Source organism: Salvelinus sp. IW2-2015, unplaced genomic scaffold (genome assembly GCF_002910315.2).
Source record: "Salvelinus sp. IW2-2015 unplaced genomic scaffold, ASM291031v2 Un_scaffold16393, whole genome shotgun sequence".
Lineage (NCBI taxonomy): Eukaryota > Metazoa > Chordata > Actinopteri > Salmoniformes > Salmonidae > Salvelinus > Salvelinus sp. IW2-2015.
The window spans coordinates 746,801-770,520 of NW_019957565.1; the positions used below are offsets into that span (position 1 = coordinate 746,801).

General features: G+C 44.6%; 2 protein-coding genes across 6 annotated transcripts in view; one reads left to right on the forward strand and one right to left on the reverse strand.

Annotated features, from left to right (window-relative positions):
• The window catches only part of LOC112080610 (uncharacterized), a 19,300-nt gene extending 4,024 nt beyond the window's left edge, over nucleotides 1–15,276 (forward strand). The window contains exons 2-4 of one of the 3 annotated variants that reach the window (XM_024146433.2): nucleotides 12,107–12,909; nucleotides 13,445–13,483; nucleotides 14,421–15,213. In XM_024146433.2, the coding sequence (XP_024002201.1) occupies nucleotides 12,107–12,909; nucleotides 13,445–13,483; nucleotides 14,421–14,570 (992 nt within the window). In that variant the 3' untranslated portion in view covers nucleotides 14,571–15,213. Of the gene's footprint in view, nucleotides 1–12,106; nucleotides 12,910–13,444; nucleotides 13,484–14,420 lie in introns of all 3 variants that reach the window. The other 2 variants (XM_024146436.2, XM_024146435.2) reach the window with 2 other exon arrangements.
• A 2,970-nt stretch (nucleotides 15,277–18,246) lies between these two features.
• The window catches only part of LOC112080611 (ral guanine nucleotide dissociation stimulator), an 83,739-nt gene continuing 78,265 nt past the window's right edge, over nucleotides 18,247–23,720 (reverse strand). For all 3 annotated transcript variants that reach the window (XM_024146439.2, XM_024146438.2, XM_024146437.2), the window contains 2 exons: nucleotides 23,604–23,718; nucleotides 18,247–23,291 (listed from right to left, as the gene is read on the reverse strand). In XM_024146439.2, the coding sequence (XP_024002207.1) occupies nucleotides 23,116–23,291; nucleotides 23,604–23,718 (291 nt within the window). In that variant the 3' untranslated portion in view covers nucleotides 18,247–23,115. The remainder of the gene's footprint in view (nucleotides 23,292–23,603; nucleotides 23,719–23,720) is intronic.

Sequence of the window (23,720 nt, forward strand, 5' to 3'; positions counted from 1 at the left end):
GGGATCCTCATCTCTCCCAAGTGGTCATTCCTCTCTTCTCGTCCCCTAACCAAACTGTCTTTTATGCCTCCTCTTGAATCCATGCTGTCACAGTTACCAGCCCTTTCAAGCTTAACATCCTTATCATTTATCGCCCTCCAGGTTCCCTCGGAGCGTTCATCAATTGCTTGGAGCTTTGATAACGCCCTTTCCTGAGGACCGCTCACCTCTCACAACGTTCTGGGCGACTTTAACCTCCCCACGTGCTACCCTTTGAGCTCATGCCTTCTCTGCCCTCCTTCTTCTTCCACTCCTCGTTCCATCGATTTTTGACCCTCACTCCTCTCACCTTCCCCCCGTACTTCACAAGGCAAGGCAATACGCCTCGACCTCATCTTTATTAGATGCTGTGTCTTCCACTAACCCCATTGCAACTCCCTCCAATCTCCGACAACTACCTGTGTCATTCCTTTTCCCTCTTCGCTCTCACCAATCACTTCCCCACACTGCCGCCTACTCGCGATGTGTATCGCGCGTTGTTCCCAACCCTTCGCTCTCTCATCCCCCGCTCCTCTCTCCTCTTCCATCCTATCATCTCTTCCTCTGCTCCAAACTTCTTCCAACCGATCTTCCCTGATTTCTGCCTCCTCAAACCCATCCTCTTCTCTCCCTTTCCGTCCTTTGACTCTCTATGTCCCTATCCTCCAGGCCGCCGCGTCCTCCCCTCCGCTCCGTGGTCACGACTCATTCGCGAGCTCACAAACAGGCTCCGGGCAAGCCGCAGGCGGAATGGAGGAAATACTCGCCTCCCTGCCGACCTGGCATCCTTTCACTCCCTCCTCTCTACATTTTCCTCTTCTGTCTCTGGCGCTAAAGCCACTTATCATACACGTCTACAAATTCCCAAGCATCGTTGCCTCTAAACCCTAGCGAAGCTCGTTCTCACCTTCTGCCTCCCTCCCGGAATCCTCCTCTCCCCTTTTCCCCTGCCCCCCCCCCCCTCCCTCCTTCCTCTCTGCAGATGACTTCGTCAACCATTTTTGAAAGAAGGTCGACGACATCCGATCTGTTTGCTAAGTCTAAACGCACCGTTGTTCTGCTCACACTGCCCTCCCTGTCGCTCGACCTCTTTCTCCCCTCTCTCTCCAGATGAAATCTCGCGTCTTGTGCGGACCGGACCGCCCAACAACTGCCCGTTGACCCTATCCCTCCTCTCTTTCTCCAGACATTTCCGGGAACCTTCTCCCTTATCCTTCACCTCGCTCTAACTCATCCCTGGACCTCTGGCTACGTCCCTTCCGTCTCAAGAGAGCGGAGAGTCTGCACCCCTTCTGAAAAAACCTACACTCGATCCCTCCGATGTCAACAACTACAGACCAGTATCCCTTCTTTCTTTTCTCTCCAAAAACTTCTTGAACGTGCCGTCCTTGGCCAGCTCTCCTGCTATCTCTCCTCAGAATGACCTTCTTAATCCAAATCAGTCAGGTTTCAAGACAGTCATTCAACTGAGACTGCTCTTCTCTGTTCACGAGGGCTCCGCCGCACTGCTAAAGCTAACTCTCTCTCCCTGCTCTCATCCTTCTAGCCTATCTCGGCTGCCTTCGATACTGTGACCATCAGATCCTCCTCTCCACCCTCTCCGAGTTGGGCATTCTCGCGGCCCACGGCTGGATTGCGTCCTACCTGAGACAGGTCGCTTCCACCAGTGGCCGTGGCGAGAATCTGTCTCCTCACCACGGTCTCACCACTGGTGTCCCCCAGGGCTCTGTTCTAGCCCTCTCCTTCTCGCTATAACCCAAGTCACTTGGCTCTGTCATAACCTCACATGTCGTCTCTCTAACATTGCTATGCAGACGACACACAATTAATCTTCTCCTTTCCCCCTTCTGATGACCAGGTGGCGAATCGCATCTCTGCATGTCTGGCGAATATACAGTGTGGATGACGGATCACCACCTCAAGCTGAACCTCGGCAAGACGGAGCTGCTCTTCCTCCCGGGGAAGGACTGCCCGTTCCATGATCTCGCCATCCACGGTTGACAACTCCATTGTGTCCTCCTCCAGAGCGCTAAGAACCTTGGCGTGATCCTGGACAACACCCTGTCGTTCTCAACTAACCTCAAGGCGGTGGCCCGTTCCTGTAGGTTCATGCTCTACAACATCACGCGAGTACGACCCTGCCTCACACAGGAAGCGGGCGCAGGTCCTAATCCAGGCACTTTCATCTCCCGTCTGGATTACTGCAACTCGCTGTTGGCCGGGCTCCCTGCCTGTGCCATTAACCCCTACAACTCATCTAGAACGCCGCAGCCCGTCTGGTGTTCAACCTTCCCAAGTTCTCTCACGTCACCCCGCTCTCCGCTCTCTCCACTGGCTTCCAGTTGAAGCTCGCATCCGCTACAATGAAGCTCTCTCTTTTGTAATAGATCCGGAAACTGTGATATGGTGAACCTGTCGGTCGGACGGCAATCAAGCCGTGGGCCGCAGACCGGAGATGCACCAACTCGGAGCAGGGTGGAGAGGAGGATCTTGGATGTTCACAGTATCGAAAAGGGCAAGCCGATATGAGTCTAGCAGAGATGAGCAGGATGAGAGTAAGTTAGGCTTTAGCAGTCGCTCGGTGAGCGCGCTCCGAAGTGAGATACAGAGAAGGCAGTCGCAGTTGAATGACTGTCTTGAAACGCTGGACTGATTTGGATCGAAGGAAGGTCTGTTCATGAGAGAGATGGCAGGGAGAGGCTGGCCACAGGACGGCACGTTCAAGAGTTTTAGAGGAGGAAAAGAAGAAGGATACTGAGTCTGTCAGTTGTTGACATCGGAGGGATTCGAGTAGTAGGTTTTGTCAGAAGGGGTGCACTCTCCTGCTTCTTTTTAGAGACCGCGAAGGGACCGTAGCCTAACGGTCAGGGGTGAGTGATGGAGCGAGGGTTGAGGTAAGGAGAAGGGGTCTCCGGGAGAATGGTCTGGAGAAGAGAGGGGGATTAGGGTAAGCGGCAGTTTGTTGGGCGGCCGGCCGTGTCACAACGCGAGATTTCATCTGGAGAGAGAGGGGAAAGGATGGTCAGGCCCAGGTAGGGCCCAGTGTGAGCAGAACCAGATCTCCCGCTGAGTTGGCTCGTATTCTGGAATTGTCTTACGTGGGATTGGCATGTTCTGTCGGCCCTTCTCAAAATGGCTGATCCCTGAAGTCAGTCTGCAGAGAGGGGGGAGGAGGGAGGTCAGATTGAGAGATCATGTCTTTCTTAACAGTGACATTCTTTGAGTATCTTTTTTTTAATAAGTTTCATTTATTATGATTTTGCTTTATTTCTTTTGTTATAAGCCCTCTTTTATTTTTTCAATATTCTTTTTTTTCTACTCTATCAATTTGTATATCGCTGTCATTACTATCTTCTTCTTCTCCCGTTAATCGTTCTTGCTTTCAATGCACTGAGAATTTTCTTCCTGATTGTTCTTATAATATTATGTCTTTAGCGCCGAGTTCTCAGTTATATCTGTTTACTTGCTTTCATATTAGGTAGATATACATTCTATTGTTTTTACTCTCCTATTCTGTGTCTTTTTTTTTGTTTCCTTTTTTGTACTCTCTTTTTGCTTTTGTTTTTGTTTGTTTTGTACTTTTTTTTCCTGTCTTTAAGTCTTTTTGTTTTTTGGTTGATTTGTTTTTTTTATTACATTTTATTTTTTTCTTCTTGTACTTGTCCTTTGTTTTTTTTTTATCTAATTATTTTTTTTTTGTTTTTTTTTTTTTTTTTTTTCACTCTTTTTCTGCCACTTCTTTTTTCGTATATTTTATTTTTTTCCCTTCCGTCCTGTTGTTCTTACTTCTTGCGAGGATTTTTTTTTCTATTTTCTGTTTTTTCTGTTTTATATTTTCTACCGTACGCCTATTCGCTTCTTGTTTCGATGAGTATTAACGACGTATTTTGCTGACTCTTTCTTTAGGTGTGATGTCATGGTTTCTCTTTATTTTGTACCCTATATTTCTTACGTTCCTCACTCTTGTGAACATGGTCTGGACCTTCATCACGTTTTTTGGCCTTTGTCCTTTATTTTTTCTCACCTGTTTCTGTTTGGTTATCGACTCCTTGTTTTTGATCTTCACTGATTTTTCTAGTTGCATACGCGCATCACATATATCTCTTTATATCCTATTCGGGACCTGCAACTGTTGCTTGTGTACTTATCTCAGTTTGTGTATTCATGCTTCCTCTGCTTTTTTTCTTCTGATGTTCTATCTCGTTCACACGGTATGTCTTACTTTTTATTTTCTTTGGTACTTTCCGTTTTATCCGTTTCTTGCGTTATGCGTTTTTTTTTTATGCTCGTATGTCCGCGGTGGTCCTTTATTGTTCCTTTCTCCTCTCTAGTGTGTTCGTTGTCTTCCATTCTTTACGTCTTTCGCTTTCTGTCAAAGTTCTACCTATGTGATTCTACGCCCTCCTTTCCCTTCCGTTCTTGTTTTGTTTCGCTGGTTTGTTCATGTTTTTGTCTATTGTAGTGATACAGCCCCATCGAGCCATTTTATCTTCTTTCTCGCGACGTGTATGCTGTCTCTCTCGATTAGTCGCGTCTTTACTCTAGATCTCACCCGCTTGTACATCTTTCTTTGTTCTTTCCTAGCGTCTTCTTTCATATCATCCATCCTATCGTTTCTGTACTCGGTCTGAAGCTTTTGCTTTCCTGCTTGTTCGGATGTATACATGTAAACGTTTTTTTTTCTCTCAGTGTACTACCATGTCTTTCTGTGATCTTAAATTTAGTCTCCATTTTCTCTTGCGTCGTTCGCCCTTTTTCCTTGCACTCTGTTCCTTCGGGTGTCTCTTTCCCTCCCCCCTCCCTTCCCCGTCCTTTTTTGTGTGTCCGATTGGGTGCGCTCCTTTTTTTTTTTTTTTTTGTTTTTTTCATCTTTTTTATGCTTGTCTTTTTTTCTTTTTTTTTGTGGGTAATATTTCGTTTTCTTTTTCTCTCTATATGTCCCTTTTTTTTTGTTTTTTTTTCTCCTTTTTTTCTTTTTTTCCTTGTGTCTCTGATTTTTCCTTTTTTGTTGCTTTTTTTTTTTTACTTTAATTGATGTCTTTTCTCTTATGAATCTCGTTATTTAACGATATTCACGACTCTTTACTATATAGGCTTCCGGGAATGCACTATTCATTGACATGCGTTCTTTCTTTGGGGTGGACGTGGTCACATGTGTACTTAGTGTTTTGTGGGAGGGTTGACTCGGTCTTTTAGTTTAGTCATTTATCTTATTCTTCATGTGTACTATTAACTCTATTACCCTGAGGAGAGGAGTTGCATTTTGGTTGCATCTCTTCGGGACGCTGATCCATATGTGTGGACCGTGTGGTCGTGTGTTCCGAGTCGGACATCGTTTGCAGGGGACGTGGGGAGTGAACGGTGCTTATAAAGGACGTCCTTCGCTCATGATGCTGAAATGGGATTTCCTTGTTTCGTGGGTAGAGACCGCCAGGTAGTTACTGTGCCTCTTGAAGGGCGGAGCGGAAGAGGTAAATGTGGAGAGTGAAGATTTGCCAGTCCCGCAGGTGAGCGCGCGGGCTTCTCTCCTCCAATTGCTTCTCTCGCCGGTTCTTGTCCTTCGCGTGCCCTGGCCCCTGGCTTGGGAGCGCGGCTCGCGAGCGGTGCGTAACTCCACGAGGTGCATGGGTGGGCTGCCGTTAAGGCACCGAAGTGATTGGCGGCAGTCGGGCTACGAATGCGGAGGAACGGGCACTGCCAGTGTAGAGAGTGTCAAGGGAGCGACACGGTGAAAGAGAGGGAGGAGGGAGGTGTGTGTCAATCAAGATGAACGCAGACGCCTAGCGCGTTCGACCTTGAGAAATGTTGGTGGAGAAAGGTGTGTGAATCAGCAGCCAACGAGGGAAGAATGGATAGGATGGAAGAGGGGTCCTTGATCGCTTCAGGAGACGCGTAACGCCCCCGAATCGAGGCTCAAGTACTGTGAGCCACGTCGGCCCGACGGAGAGAAACGCATGTCCATGATCTTCCGTACCTTGTAAATAGAGGGGGGGGCCTCGACAAGGGACGGTGCGGGCCGAGACGCCGAGTAGGGCAGTGTGGGGAAGCTGTTGGGATTGTGAGCGGGGGAGCGGTAGAGGGGACGAAGGATACACGTGAGTGTTCGCAGCCAATGGAGGGAGGGCCCAATGAGGAGTGGGAAGAACAGCTAGTTAAAGTTGAGGTCGAGCGTAGTTTCCTGCGGGTAGGGGGAAGGTGAGGGGATTTCAAAAGAGGGAGAGGAGTGTGGGAAGGGAAGGGGCATGGAAGAGGATTAGGATTCGTCCAAAGTAGAGGTGTACAATACTTAAAATGCGATTAGCACGGTAGCGAGACCACGGTCGGAAGACATAATTCGAGGGGGCAGACTGTTTATAGAAGTACGGGTACATATACAGCGCGCCCAGCCGAAACTGTGGAAGGAGGTGAAGCCGTTCCTCGGAAAGTAGCTTATCAAGGCGATCCCTGAAAGGGCTCATTGATGAACTCTCCGAGGGAACCTGTTGAGAGGGCGTATAAATTATTGATTAAGGGATTTAAGTTGAAAGGGGCTGTGTACCTTGTTGATCACGCATGGATTACACAAGAGGCTGGATAGACGAAATGGGGTTAAGAGGAATAGGAGAAGACCCTAGAGCATGGAAGCCGGTCCACCCCTCAAGAGTCGGGCTAGGAAGACCGGCGAAGACCCGAAAAGAGAGAGCCAAAAAGAGGACAGGGGTGGGGGAAGACGAAAAAAACAAAAAGGACTTATTGTCAGAACATGGAAGACATGGAGACGGGTGGACGCGACGAAAGATGTCGCGTGAAGAAGAGTGCGAGCGTCGCACAAGCACAAGGTATTGAACGAACCTTCGAGCAGGCAAAGAAGAAGGAGACACGGAACCGGACCATATGAAGAATAATGAGAACCGCGGAGTCAACTTGCGAGAAGCTGGTCGTAAGGGGAAGGGTTTACGAGTGAAAGCCACACTTCTTGGACGCGACATACCTAGACTTCTTAATCCTACGTTTATTGCGGCTATCTCACAGTCTGCGCACCTGTAACGGCGAAAGTGCAGACCTGACCCTCCTCCAGGTGCGCTCACAACGTCTGACAAAAGGCTGAGCGAGAACGAGGACGCTGGATCGGGCGAGCTGTTGGTGGGCGAAAAGCCCGTGGAGATACAGAGCAAACGAGAGAGGAGGCTAGCAGATGACATGACTGGAATAGGCACATAGAAAGTGCGGCCGTAGGGTACCCAGCTCACTCTGAAACGGAGATAGCCTAGTGGTAGCAGACGAAGGAAGCGAGTCAGGTTGAGTGTACTTCAGCCCCAAGGGGAAGCTGTTCTGCCAAGACGCAGGGTTTTCGAAAACGAACATGAGCTTGCGTATATCGACCGAATCGATCGGATCTTGGCCCATATTTCTGCTGGACCGTTAGACTGGCGGGATGAAACCCGGAAGAGGACTGACGGAAGCACATCAAACGAGCAGAAAGTCCCTCCCAAAAACTGTTGACGTGAATTGCGGACCTCATGTGTGAAACGGGCGTCTAACGCGAGAGGCCATGAATTCGTGAACACTTTTCTCATGCATGATTTGTGCCGGTTCCCTTAGCGGAAGGAAAAGGTATAAGGCGGCGGGAATGAAAGATGTGCCGCCTTAGAGAACCTATCGATAACCGTAGAAATCTTCAACAGTCTTCCCCGCAGACGGAAGGGCAGAGCCGGGTAATAGATAAGTCTAAGGCGATGTGAGACCAGTTGGTCGAGACAAGGAATGGGAAGCGGTCTGATTTAGAACGGACCGGCAGGGGAGGTTACCCTGACTGTAGTCTGCGCTGGCAGTGTTCCGAACAAGCAGCCACGAGTGGGGTGTCCCGGCTCCTGAGTTAGGCCATCCAAACCGCTGGCGAGTTAGAAGCAAAGCGTACCCCGAACGCCGGGGTGCCCATGCTTAACTTGGCGAGTGAAGCCCACGAAGAACAGCCAGGCTGGGTAGAGGGAACTTAGGATCCGAACAGGAAGGTTCACTAGGTGACAAGCGCGCGGCGACGCAGTGTGTGGTATTTAGGAGTGGATATGCGTTGCACTGTTCTCATACAATTCCCCAGACAGTCAACCCGAACTAACACGTGGCCCTTCAGGGGAGAATCCCCTCGGGGTCCGGTAGAAGCCACAGAAGAACTAAAGAGCGGAGGATAAGGACATCAGCTTTGTGTTCTTATTTCCGGCGATAGGAAATCAACGAACTCGAACGAGCAGAAAACAACGCCCAACGAGGCTTGACGTGCATTAGTCGTTGGCAGACGTGATGTACTCTCTAAGGTTCTTTATGGTCAGTCCAAACGACAAAGGACCGGTCGCAACTATATCTTTAAACTTGTCATTACCCCTGCGCGCCCAAAGCACTGTCGCGCATTCGAGGCGGCCTATGGCTAAAGGTCGGATGGCCTGGCTGTTCCACTGGATGTCATAAGGTGAATGCACCAATTTGTAAGTCGCTCTGGATAAGAGCGTCTGCTAAATGACTTAAATGTAAAATGTCTGAGACCAGCCACCTGTACAGCTGATGAAACTGGTTTTGCACAAGAAGCCGTCTCAGGGAAGCTCATCTGCGTGCTCGTTGTCCTCCTGAAGGTTGTCCTCCCCAAGGACCTAATTGCAGTTCGGCATCGTAACTGACCCCAGTGGGCAAATGCTCACCTTTGATGGCCACTGGCACGCTGGAGAAGTGTGCTCTTCACAGATGACTCCCGGTTTCAACTGGATCGGGCAGATGGCAGACAGTGTTTATGGCGTCTTGTGGGCGAGTGGTTTGATGATGTCAACGTTGTGAACAGTGTGCCCCATGGTGGCGGTGGGGTTATGGTATAGGCAGGCATAAGGAATTTGAGTGCACAGAGTACCGTGGGACAACATTCCACAGGCCACAATCAACAGCCTGATCAACAATATGCAAAGAAGATGTCACACTGCATGATGCAAATGGTGATCACAACAGATACTGACTGGTTTTCCGATCCACCCCCCTGCCTTGTTTGAGAAACAGACGCCTCACAAGTCCTCAACTGGCAGCTTCATTAAATAGTACCCGCAAAACACCAGTCTCGACGTTCTAGGCAGAGTTGCAAAGAAAAAGCCATATCTCATATTGGCCAATAAAAAGATTAAGATGGGCAAAAGAACACAGTCACTGGACAGAACTCTGCCTAGAAGGCCAGCATCCCGGAGTCACTGTTGACGTTGAGACTGGTGTTTTGTGGGTACTATTTAATGAAGCTGCCAATTGAGGACTTGTGAGGCGTCTGTTTCTCAAACTAGACACTCTCATGTACTTGTCCTCTTGCTCAGTTGTGCACCGGGGCCTCCCACTCCTCTTTCTATTCTGGTTAGTGCCAGTTTGCACTGTTCTGTGAAGGGAGTAGTACACAGCGTTGTACCTGATCTTCAGTTTCTTGGCAATTTCTTGCATGGAATTGCCTTCATTTCTCAGAACAAGAATAGACTGACGAGTTTCAGAAGAAAGTTCTTTGTTTCTGGCCATTTTGAGCCTGTAATCGAACCCACAAATGCTGATGCTCCAGATACTCAACTAGTCTAAAGAAGACCAGTTTTATTGCTTCTTTAATGAGCACAACACTTTTCAGCTGTGCTAACATAATTGCAAAAGGATTTTCTAATGATCAATTAGCCTTTTAAAATGATAAACTTGGATTAGCTAACACAATGTGCCATTGGAACACAGGAGTGATGGTTGCTGATAATAGGCCTCTGTACGCCTATATAGATATTCCATTAAAAATCAGCCGTTTCCAGCTACAAAAGTAATTTACAACATTAACAATGTCTATGCTGTATTTCTGATCAATTTGATGTTATTTTAATGGACAAGAAATGTGCTTTTCTTTCAAAAACAAGGAGATTTCTAAGTGACACACAACTTTTGAATGGTATGTGTGTGTCATTCCAAACTGTGCAGGGCCATTTGATGAATGGAAAGAGACATCTGTTACAAAACAACAAAGTTGAATGACATTCTGAGATGGTCAAGCCTTAGATACTGGGTAGTCCTACAAGGTAGGGAGGGATGTATTTTCTGTGTGTCGAGTCTATTTATTGTGGTGTTGAAAACACAAACCATTATATTGAAGGGCCCAAAGTCTGTATCCTTTGTTTATTGGTTGTGTGGTGTGTTGGTACAGAACCTGATGGTGGAAAATTTGTTGCGTATATTTTATATAATTATAAATATGGCATCAAAATGTTGGAAATCTGATTTTCCCCTAGCTGATCATTGTCTGTAGCCGGCTCTGATTGCAGTGTAAATGAAACGGGCAGGGAGAGTGAGCTTGTGCCTGGTGGTCAGGGAAACCTCAACCTTTAGGCCAGTAGCCCTACGTGGCATCAGCTGTGACACAAAAGCATGCTGAAGTGGCGAAGTCGATATCCACGGTTCTAAACACAGGGTTCCTACAGTTATTATTAGTTAGTTATTTGAGTGGGGAAGGTGTGCACATTGTTTTGTTACAGTACAAGGAGAGCGTAATTTGAAAATATTTGTAACATTGGGTAGGGGCGTGCATTTCTTTTAATGACACCTTGAGTTGTATCCTATAATGGCCCACGTCCTTTGAGTTCCCATCAGTACAATTATGCGTGCCGCGGCCGGCCAATAAAATTGTCAGAGACTCCAGATTCTATAGACTGTTTTCTCTGCTACCGCACGGCAAGCAGTACCGGAGTGCCAAGTCTAGGACCAAAAGGCTCTTCAACAGCTTCTACCCCCAATCCATTAGACTGCTGAACAATTCATAAAATTGCCACCGGACAATTTACATTGACACCCCCTCCCTTTTGTACACTGCTGTTACTCGCTGTTTGTTTGTTTGTTATCTATGCATAGTCATTTCGCCCCCACCTACATGTACAGATTACCTCAACTAGCCTGTACCCCCGTACACTGACTCGGTACCGGTGCCCCCTGTATATAGCCTTGTTATTCTTATTGTGTTACTTTTTATTATTACTTTTTATTTTAGTCTACTTGGTAAATATTTTCTTCTTCTTGAACTGCACTGTTGGTTAAGGGCTTGTAAGTAAGCATTTCACGGTAAAGTCTACACTTGTTGTATTCGGCGCATGTGACAAATAAAGTTTGATTTGATATGTAAACAGACCCAACACGCTGTCTAAAAACGTTAATCCTCGCTTGCGAATACGGTTTTGAACACCTTTGGAACTACACTACAGCAGTATGTAGACGCCCCTTGAAATGAGTGAATTTGGCTATTTCAGCCACACATGTTGCTGACAGGTGTATACAATTGAGCACACAGTCATGCAATCTCCATAGACTAACATTGGCAGCAGAATGTCCCGTACTGATGAGCTCAGTGCATCTCTCTTTTAGATCTGCCACCCCCAGCAGTTCAGCTGTAGTCACAGCAGTCCTCTGTGGTATTTAATTTTGGGCTGGGAATTGCCAGGGACCACATGATATGATATTATGACTAAGTTGCAAATACAATATGTGTTGCGATTCGATGTTCCAAACATATTTCCCACCTCGTGTCTACTGTAGAGGGACAAGAGGGCCATCAGAAAACGTGTTTAATCAGTCATGGAAATAAAAGTGCTAAAAACGAATTGGCTAACTATTTAAAAAGTAGATAGAGAACAACCTTGAAGGAAAAATACTTGAGTTTTGAAACCGGTACAGCCAACTAGTGCAAAAATATTGCGATATTGTCAAAAATAATATTGTGATATATCGTCAAAAATAATATCCAGATAAGTAACAAAAAAAATATTATATTCTCCCCCTTCACTATTACATTCTCAATGACTTACACTCCACTCAAACAGTTTAGTTGTGTAATTATTGACACTTAAGAAAATTGTGCTTCACTTTTAGATATGCCAGCAGTTCTCTGTGGTATTTAATTTACCAGCTGCACCAGCTCCTGCTACACTGGCTGTGAAGAGAGAAACTTTTGAGGAGCCCCTAATAGATACAGATCTTTCAAAATGATATTACATACGCATGTATTCACTCATTCACTCACTCACAAACGCGTTGTTGAGCTGTATATTCATTGTCACTTTGTGCATCTCTCTTTTAGATCTGCCCTGCACTCCACCACTGCCCCTGACCGCCTCTTCCAGAAGTGCATGTACTAGGCTTATCAAGACTGGCTCCTCACTGAACACCAGCCCTGAGAAGCTCCTCCAGACACCACAACTGTGCCAGTGGCTGACTGTGGGAAGTGACACAGTCAGTGTCCCAGTCACAGCTCTGCCACCTGCTGTTGTCAATCCACCATCCTTGTCAACCCAAGACGTCCCTCTGACTAAAGATGAGAGGATTGTCCTGGGCATCTTGGAGAAGCAGCAACAGCAGCTAGCGGGGCCACAACAAGAACAGTGTCAGCAGCAGAAGCAGAAGCAGACAAAAACATGTATTTCCTGTGGTCAGGCCAAGTCCCAATACCGCAAGAATGGTTCGTCTGTCCACTTTTTCTATCAGCGTGGACAGGTGAGGTATTTTTACTGTTCCACCAAGGTCTTCCAGATTTATGGTGCAGAGGGCCTCACAAACCCCAAAATGTCTTTTGACGACTTTGCTTCCACTGAATTCTTTCAGCGTGAACTTAAAGCCACAAAAGAACGTGTGGCACAAAAGAAGCCCAAAACGAAGTCAGCAGACCTGCAACCCTCTAGGAATATGTGCAGGTTTTGTCATCTGCAGATGAAACAGGGCCCCAACAGCCCTCACATACACACAGGGTTCCCAGGAGTGACAGGCAAATATGTTTATTGTCCTGCAAAAGTATTTTCGATGTACCAAAGCCAAGGAATGGAAAGAAAGATGACCTGGAGGAAGTTCCTGGCCTCAGCTTTTTATGAAGCGGAAAAGCAGAGATGGGTAGCTAACAAGAAAAAATAAAACACAACATTCTCTTTCTCTCTCACACACACACACTAGCCCCAATGTATATAAATTGTAATACCTTGTTTATTTTATGTATGCTCCATTTTATTTGAAGTTTGGAGATATCTGGGCCTACATATCCATTATACATATCTAAATAATTACTCAATATCTATCAAATCAAAATGTGATTGATAATATTGTAATACAGTATTGCTTGTTAATGTGTACAGTTCTTGGGGAAATTCTGTGTGCTTTTGTCTGAGTTAAAAAACATAATTTTTTCCTCAGTTGCAATAAAAGTGCATTCATATTAAATGACCGTCTTTGGTTTGTGTTAATAAGTAAGATACTTGTGGTATTGGTGCAGAGTTCCAGTGCCACTCTCTACAGTGCAGTTAAAAAAGCTATAGGTGTATCATTAATAACTGACAAAATTCTATAATGAATACATATTACAATAATACATAATAAAGTGATCAATAGTTACTGTATTGTGATTGTAATTACTCAACATCTATTGTCCTAGGGTGGGATTCGAACCGTGTCTCAAAAGCAGATACAAAAGGTAATGAAAATCTGTTATGGCTATACATGACTCGTTGTAGAAAGATGATACTCAAGTTTCCCACTTGGAATGTATCAGAATTAACCAATAGGAAGTGGTACGCAAATAATTTACCTTCATTTTAACTAGGAGGTTCAGAGTTTCCGACATGTCATGAATGCAGCATTAGTGCATGAGAAAAGGTGTCCTGAACAGGTCGTGCACCCGATAACGACCCACAGCCTTTGGGTTCCCGTCGGTACAATTATGTGTGCCTGGGCCGGCCAATATGTAAACAGACCCGAAACTGTCTAAAAACATTAATAATCCTTGTTTGTGAATACGGTTTTAGACACCTTTTGTAACTATTTTAATATCAAGAGAGAATTGTACAAATAGCCTACAAAAGGTACACTTGTAAACTGTTTTAACACAGATTCCCAATGTGGTATTTTGTGTAACCCAGGTTTGATCCAAGATTGTTTTTTTTTCCTTCCCAGCTTCTATTAGCTCAAAAAGTGTCGTAGCTCAAAAAGTGTTGTGGGACTCTGTGTTAAAAACGCTTATAGTAAGTATCTTTTGTATTTGTCAAATTATTTCTCGATAATATGAAGGTTAACGTTTCAAAGATTTCCAACACAGTCTCACCAGCAAGGATTATGAACACAGAGAGCTTTGAGTCTGACACATTGGCCGATCGCGGTGCTCATAATAGGTCAGACGGGAACACAAAGGCTTTATAATAGAACAGACGGGAACACAAAGGCTTTATAATAGAACAGACGGGAACACAAAGGCTTTATAATAGAACAGACGGGAACACAAAGGCTTTATAATAGAACAGACGGGAACACAAAGGCTTTATAATAGAACAGACGGGAACACAAAGGCTTTATAATAGCCGTTTGGTGACCAGGAGCAAGTTGTCTCATTTCAGCGTTTTGATTTCCTTCTCCAGACCTCCAGCAGCTCCCTGTCTCTGAAGAGGAGGTTCCCCCTGAGCAGCAACACTGTGAGAAGGAATGGAGCCCCAATCTGGGGCAGGAGGTTAAAGAGGAACAGGAAGAACTCAGGACCAATCAGGGGAAAGAGCAGCTTCAACGGCTAGAGGAAGACTTCATATTCTCTTCTGCCTTTGTGAAAAGTGACAATGATCAGGACCCAAGTCAGTCCTCAGATCTTCACCGAACCCAAAGTGTAGAAAACAGACAGAGAGACCCTGTTCCCTGCACCTCAACTGAACAGATTAACACAGAAACTGATGAAGAGAACAGTGTGTCAGACCCAACCAGTGACTCCCGGCCCCTCTCTGCTGCGAACCCACAGTGTTCTGCAGCTCAGATTGAAAATAATGATGCTTATCAGAGGGAGAGAGGAGGACCTCAGTCACTTGGATTAATGGGAATACAGACTGTAAAAGGACAATGGTCCTGCTTCAGTACTAATGAGGGTAGGGTATCCATGGAGTTGTCCCATCTGAAATCACCTAGTAGTGTAATTCAAAGTCCTGCTCTGCCTCTTTGTTATTGTAAAGTGTGTGGGAAGTCTTTTATCTCCATGATTTCTTTAGTTACTCACATGACAATACATATGACGGATGAAGACCATCTTTGTGGTGTGTGTGGAAAACACTTTGATTCCACATGCAAGAACATCTCCAAACTCATATTGATACTAGATTTTCTTGTCATGTTTGTAGTAAACGTTTTACTGTGAATACTGAACTAATAATGCATATGGCGATTCACGAAGGGGACAAATCATTCAAATGCTCATATTGTGGTAAATGTTTCAGCAACCGCTCTAATATGAACAAACACATCAGGAGCCACACAGGGGAGAAATTGTATCAATGTCCTCATTGTGGCAAAGGTTTCAGCAGTAGCTCTAATCTAAAAGTTCACATCAAGAGCCACACAGGGGAGAAATCTTATCCCTGTCGCTTCTGTGGCAAAAGATTCATTCAGAAAGCACACATGGAGTTGCATGTGAGGATTCACACAGGTGAGAAACCACATAGTTGTGATGTTTGTGGTAAATGTTTCCTCCATGGTTCAGATATGAAAGTGCACATGAGAAGGCACACAGGGGAGAAACCTCTTAATTGCAGTTTTTGTGAGAGAAATTTCGCAGCTCTTGCTTTTCTGACAGTTCACATGAGGACACACACAGGGGAGAAATCCTATGTGTGTCCTGTATGTAGAAAATGCTATATTTCATCAAGTGCATTAGGTACACATAAAAAAAGTCACACCGAAAACCAAGTGAACATTTCTATAGGCGCCATGGTTGGGGCAAATGCTTCAATACGAAGGAGTCCTTACAAAGGCACCGTCACCCAAGATGAAGTAAAAGTAGCCTTTCTAAAAACTACTTGAGTGTAAAATAGTATTTGGTCTAAGAACTACTCAAGCACTCATTACATTGTAACATTGTGTAGACACTGTAATTTAGAACATATTACCACGTAACCAAGGTCATCCAATGAAACAAGGAATAGCGAAGATAGAGACAATTGTCGACGGGTGCTACTATATTTATCAGGAGCAAATCAGGGTGAATAGCCTAACAGGCTGACTACACCGCGAGCGTTGCAAAATACATTTAGACATACATGTTATTCAATTATTGCACCCACACTGCTCGCCCGCGCCAGCGAGCGTCTGCGTTGCCAAGGGCTAAAATAGAAGTCAGTTCTATTTCTGAAGCAGATTGCGCTGCAAGTCCTGCCTCTCCCATCTCCTCATTGGTTTATAGAAGCAGGTACCCACGTGCCATCTCCTCATTGGTTATACCCATTTATGAAAGTTGCCAATCGCAATATAAAGTCAAGAGAAGAAAATGCCTGGAAGGAGGAGAGATGACTACAAACGATTCGGTTGACTGTTTTATGTGTGGATTAATTGGCGGAGTAGAGGACCTTGTGCATTTCGGGTAAAATATCAACTCAATGTTTATATCCCAGGACAAATTAGCTAGCAACAGCAAGCTAGCTAAATAGGACAAATTAGCTAGCAAGTGCAAGCTAAATTGCCATAAATGTTTCATGCTTTTCGACCTGTCCCCAAATTAATATAATTGGTTCAGAGTTTGTTTTGATATTTTAACCTGCGTGTCGTGATCGCGTTTGGTGTGGGGGGATAAAATACATTTATGCACGATGGCCCACGCGCGCAGACGGTTTGGGTTCCGTGTCAGGCCAGGATTCAATCAGATCAGCAATGCATATTTTTTAAAGGCAATGTTTTGTGTCAGCAATGCATACTGTAAAGGCATTTTCCAAATGCGTGATCGGATTGAATCCCGGCCTTTAGTGTCAATGACTTGTGTGGGGAATGGGCTTCAGACAGAAGACAGAGTAACAACAACTGAGATACCCCTCAGTACACTGCTCTTGGTTGAATATGATTTGACTGAATTAGTTTTTGAACTAGCAAGAAGCCCACATGTCTAACAGAGAAGAGTTACTGGGTTTCTGGCAACAGGAGTCACTGCTCATTAGCTGTACTAGACACACAGGACATTTGTACTAATGTCTTGTATCTGTACACAGAGCTTGCTTTTGATTTGATGTCAAATGTATTGTTTATTGATACAGGTAACTGCCAAAATAAAGGAAACACCAACATCGTGTCTTAATATGGCGTTGGGCCACCACGAGCCGCCAGAACAGCTTCAATGTGCTTTTGCATAGATTCTACAAGTGTCTGGCACTGTACTGGAGGGATGCGACACCATTCTTCCATGAGAAATTCCATAATTTGGTGTTTTGTTGATCATGGTGGTGCAAAACGAGGTCTAATTAGCCGCTCCAGAAAGTTTTCAGTTGGGTTGAGATCTGGTGACTGAGACACACGCACACCCTTTAAAACCCCCTATGCTCCGTTTAGACTCCTCTTTTAAAGTCAATAAGACAGAGTGTAAGAGGCAAGACTAGAGGGATAACTGGGCCCAAAATCTGTCTTCTCCAGCAGGTGGTGTTTTTTCTCACACCAAGCAAAGAGTTTTTTTGTGGAGGTCAATGAGTGTTTCGAATTTGGTTAACAAAAGATTGAATGGCTTATTTGCTCAAATAGAAGTTTCGTAATGATTCGATTGTTAGGAATGTACTGATACAAGTTGGACACGTGACATCCCTGCACTTTATACCGGAGTTGTCTGGTCGTCACTCGTTACCACAGCCACAGCCAAGTCATAAACCCGCCTATTTCATAATTTCTTAAAATGAGATTTTAAACCTATTGCTAACCTTATGCCTAATCTTAAATTATGACCAAAAAGCACATTTTAGTTTTTTACGCTGTAGCCAATTTTGACTTTGTGGCTGTGGAAACCGTTGTGCCTGTTGTTCACAAGGCGTATCTGCCCTCTCATTGGCTAGAATGGTCCCACCTGATCTTGCCTCCCGAATGCCTTCCATTTTTGAAGACATTTAAAGTTGTGCCCCTGATTGCTTATTTAACTCCGTAACCACACGTGTGGAAGCACCTGCTTTCAATATAGTTTGTATCCCTCATTTACTGAAGTTTTCTTTATTTTGCCAGTTACCTGTATATTTTGTTGAAAGGGACTTTTAATTTGAAAATGTCACTTCATAGATGTTCAATAAATAAAGATTTTGATGAACCATACTGCAACCCTCAATGGTGTCATGACCTGAGGAAACCTAAAGCTGTTGTGAATACTTGAATGGGTATAGATAGGCAAAGTTTTTTTTTGTGGGGTATCCTAATAATGCAGTATAAGTACTATACAGTATAGTACATCGAAGACATATGCAAATGTTTTGACACACAGTAAGTTTTTATTAGGTGTTTTTTCTCCATTACAAACAACACAATAAGGGGGAAAGCAATATCAAAACTGAGCATTATACAAAAACGACAGAGGATTGACGTAAAGCAACCAAAGTCAACGGGATATGGAGACAAGTTGATCCACAAATACTGTGGTATAAACTTCGCATATATATTTATATTTACATATATATTAATTTGTAATTGCATGGGAAAAGAAACAATGTACAATGCTACAAAAAGTATTTACAAGTTAATAAATAAAGCCAGCAAACACAAAACAGGAAAATGAAGAAAATAATCTAAAGTACAAAGGACATTGAGTCTTTTAATATACAAAAAATACAAAAAGAACATAGAAAAAACATTGAACAGGTAATCGTTAGAAAGTTCAGAGCCTTTGACAGTGACGGAGAGCGATGGCACGAAGGTTTTAAGGATGATCATTGTGAGAGGTTGAGGCAAGATGACATATTCCTGATCAGTCTGGGTTTCTGAGAGGGACTAACATAGAGGGATTCGTGGAGAGGTGCAGTCTTTGGCCCTTCATTTACAATACATAGACACAGAAGAGTGTGTGTCTCACGTACACACACAGACTAGCATTTGTGAAACCTGAAATGCGGACATCTTTTTGTCAGATCCCCCTCTCCAACCTCTGATATATACACTGAGTGTACAAAATATTAAGAACACCTGCTCTTTCCATGACAGACTGACCTTGTGAATCCAGTTGAAAGCTCCACTTCAAATCAGTGTAGATGAAGGGGAGGAGACAGGTTAAAGAAGCATTTTTAAGCATTGAGACATGGATTGTTTATGTGTGCCAGTCAGAGGGTGAATGGGCAGGACAAAATATTTAAGTGCCTTTGAACAGAGTATGGTAGTATGTGCCAGGCGCACCGGTTTGAGTGTGTCAAAAACTGCAACGCTGTTGGGTTTTTCAAGCTCAACAGTCTCCTGTGTGTATAAAGAATGGTCCACCACCAAAAGGACATCCAGCCAACTTGAAACTGTGACAAACATTGTAGTCAACATGGGCCAGCATCCCTGTGGAACGCTTTCAACACCTTGTAGAGTCCATGCCCCAACGAATTGAGGCTGTTCTGAGGGCAAAGGGGGGGGGGGGGGGTGCAACTCGGTATTAGGAAAGTGTTCCTACTGTTGTGTACACTCAGTGTAGATAGGCTGGGTAGCTGGGGAGGGCTCAAAGACATTTGCAAAAAATAAGCACACATTCCGGGATGACGCTTACTGACATTAACTGGAAACTTAAGTGTAAATCTCCCATTGACACAAATGCATGATTTTTCACAAAAGTTTAAGGATCTCCAGTTAAAGAATCCATCCCTCACTCGTTGATCAACCACAAAAAGTATTTAACTGCAGATCCAGGTTCAGCTTCCCCAACACAAATCCTAATCTTGTTAATAGGATGTAGAAATAGACGCTGACCTTGAATCAGGGCTTAGGGACAACTTCCATCAACACCACTAACATGAAGTCTAGCAAATCACATGTAATCACAGTAGACTACCGGACCCCAACATTCACAAACATACAGCGTCCTTTTCAACACCACCACCAACCAGCACACTTGAAAGCATGAAAATCACTTCATTTATATTATACTGCCGTAATGCATTCATAATGCAGTACTAACATGCGATAAATATGACCACCCATGTTTCTGATAACTGACATGTGAAACACGATCATCATAGCACATGAAACCATTTCCATGGCTTTACTGTTAGGCACATCAAGCGTTTGTTGGAAAATGTAGACTGACGACTCCTGTGGCGTGTTATAGGATTTTTGTGGCATTTGTCATAACCTTTTTGCTGTACTGCGTTGGCCTGGTTACGTACCATTCAAAAGAAAATATCAGATCCAGCCAGCACACTCCGGTTCAGGTTAGCACAACAGTGTAAAAAGGCTATAAAGTGAAGTATAGCCAGTTTAGATGTTCCTTCTGATAGAGATCCAATCACATGTCCCTATTAGAACATTTACTGTCTTGCACATGACACATTGAGTACGTTTACATGCACATTAATAATTTGATGTTAAACTAATTATGGCAGAAGGCTGAGTATGGCATTAGTCATGTAAACACCTTACTCTGCTCATCTTAAATCGGCATACAGTCATATTCGAAGTAAGCATACGCCAATTAAATCACCTGATTTTCTGAGCAATCTTTTAAAAATGTAGGACATGTAAAAGCTTTAATCAGTTATAGCGATGTGTTTGATCTGTGTGTGTGTGTTAGCTCAAGCAGGGCGAGCTTCCTTCTTTTGCGCGAGTGAAGTGAGTTAGGAAAAACTAAAAGTACACATCTTAGAAGGCGTTTTCACATAAACGTTAGAATCAACTATGCTTTACAAAAATAACATGGTCCTTGTGATAGAACGTTTATTTTGATTGCTGATATTCTGCATTTATCAAAGTCCCACCAGGTAGTCTGATTTCAGATGTGTCCATGTAAACAGAATTATGAGGGAAATAATTTATTCTTGCAAAGCATGTAAACGTTTTAATCAAACTATTATATTAATTTGACTATTCACAATAATTGTATTATTGTGTGCATGTAACCGTACTCAGTGTGACACGGTCACAGTCAAAAAGTCACTAGTTTCAGAAAACTCTTTGAGCAAAGGCTTGAGTTCTAACACTGTAATCCACAACACCACTGTCATGGCTGCTGTTAAATAGTGATATTAGGTTTGATCCAATGGCTGCAATACTGTAGGAAATGGATAGACATGGGGTACTACAAACCAAGGACTCATCATCACATAATCTTCAATCATAGTCATAGACAAAGAATCACACAACTTCTGAGCCTCTCAACAGCAGGCAAACTCACTCCCTCCACTTCAAATCTCAATGCTCCCGAAACCACCTCATACTTCATCATCGTCCACCGGTCTTTGGCACACGTGGAGTTGACTAAGTTTTAGTTGAGTTGTACTTTCTCTTCCTCTTTTTTCACTTATCTCCTGAATTAACTGAATTTAAATGAAGTTGACCTCCAACCCTGGTACACAAGGACGAAAGGCCTTGATGAAGGAGAAAAAGAAAGGGAGCAAACAAAAGGGACAGACCTTTCATTCTCGTTTCTTCTTCTTTACACTATAGGGAACAAAAAGACTGGACATTTAAAAACCACACTTCATTTCACAATACAACATACATCTCTCTCTCTCGAGTGCTTGAGTACTTTCCACACACACACTTCTAGTTAAAAGGGAGGGTCTAGCACACATTGGGGTCCATCAAATGGCTCGGAGCTAACTTCTAACTTTCTTGATGATCTGAGGGAGTGGTCACCATGCCAACAACAGCCATTTTGTGCCATTCGGCTCACATGTAGGCAGTTCTACTCTCTAAGGCAGGGGTGTCAAACTCATTCCACGGAGGGCCTAGTGTCTGCAGGTTTTTGGTTTTTCCTTTCAATAAAGCCCTAGACAACCAGGTGTGGGGAGTTCCTAACTAATTAGTGATGTTAATTCATCAATCAAGTACAAGGGAGGAGCGAAAACCCGCAGACACTCGGCCCCCCGTGGAATGAGTTTGACACCTGTGCTCTAAGGCATTGCCAATCGTGGAGAAGCCATTTAGTGCCATCACGTTTGAGCCGCAATGGCCGCCCGACATTGTGCATTTCAGGTCACCATAATGTACTCTAACTGGCCACATCACTTTTTTTGGCTTCCCAGAAATGCACCCATTAAAACAAATACTGAACCAAAATGGATGCTGGATGCCTCAGTTGCACTATTTCCATGAACCATCATCATTGAGCCCTCATGGCTGCCTACTCCTTCATGTTGGCCTCGCTGTCAGGAGAGAGCCTCTCTCTCAAACTCTAGTGTGAAACTGAAAGACATCAGGCATGAAATAAAAGGGGAGGGAGGGAGCGGGCTGGCTGTAGCATTTCATTGTCTGTTAGCACCACTTGGAGAAATAAGACGCAATGCACAAATGCAGAGTGCCACCGCATCAAAGCAGTGACAAAATGAGCTATTATTGAATGTTTGTAGTAATAATAATGCCCTATTTGTGTGAATAGTGTTAGTTTAAAAAACTGGACATGTTCCCATTAGCAGTGAGGAGTTAAAAGGAGTAAAGTTTCTGATGATTGGTTAACAACCAGATGTATCTATCCAGTAGGGGCCTTTCTCTCCCAAAATCCTTTTAGTGGTTCGTTGGAACGCATTTCCCTCTGCTAGCTGGCAGTACTGAGCATCTGTCCATCTGTCTCAGTCCACGTGTCGCGGAACATCGAAGAAACAGATGCAGTTGATAGTAGTCTAGAAAGGAGTGTAAAAAAATAGTACCTGAACCTTTGCTGAGGGAGAGGTCTGTAGAAACTAGAGGGAGTGTAACTCCTTTAGAGGGGAGGAATTCATTTCCCTACGCACCTAGACGACATAGTTATATTTTTACTCAGGTTTTCCCCTCTCGATTAGGACGTCCACAGAGAGCTGTGAAGCTAACAGGAAGTGACCTGAACATGGGTTGTAGCCTGGTTAGGAAACACCTGGGAGAGGGGTCAGGTGTGGGTAAGCATCCACAGCATCCACACAGAGTCACTACTTCCACAAGGACAGTCGCCTGCCTCGCAAAATGGAGTTGAGTGCAAGTTCATTGACCAATAGGGATTTCCATTCCATTCAGCTTTATTAGTCCTCTGAGGCTTTCACGCTCAGATGCTGAACACGGCCAAGCCAAGCAACAGGCCCCTCTACCATGGCACAGCAGGGGTGGCACTCAAAGATGGCACCCAGAAAGCCCAGCAGGAAGCAGGGAGGTGGGTGAGGGTTTCTGGTGACATGGCGTTGCCCCTCAGAAGATGCCCTTTGCGATTTTCAGGCCTTTCTGCTTCATTCGCGGCAGGGTGGAGCTGGCCACGTGCTTGGTCCGGCCCACCTTGGGGAAGCCGCGTTTCTTCAGGACAAAGTCGTAGTTGGCCGAAGAGTTCATGGCATAGAAAACGTTGGCATTGTCTGGAATCTTCAGCTCTGTGGAGGAGGGGGGGGGGGGGTGCAAAAGAAACACTGGCATGGTTGAAAGGCACATTGAAACAACAGGCAAGAGAGAATGTAAAAATCTGTTAGAGAAGATGGAAGGAGAGATTGTTAGACAAGGCGTGTGCAGGTATTTCTAAAAATGACAGTGTGACCAGAGATACAAACAGATCCAGAATGGAGGGTGTGGGGAAAACTGAAATGTTTGTAAGTGTGAAATGTAGTTCAAAATGCATGAACTTTGAGGTTTGTATCTTTCAGGTTCTACTGTAAGTCCTGAGTGAACGTGACAAACAGCTGACTGACCTTTCTCCTCAGAGATCTTCTGCAGCAGTTCGTAATCCTCCGCTCTCTCCCGGTCCAGGTTGTGTTTCACCATGGCCTTCCTGACCACTGCCGGCGTCTTGTCCTGACTGGTCACCT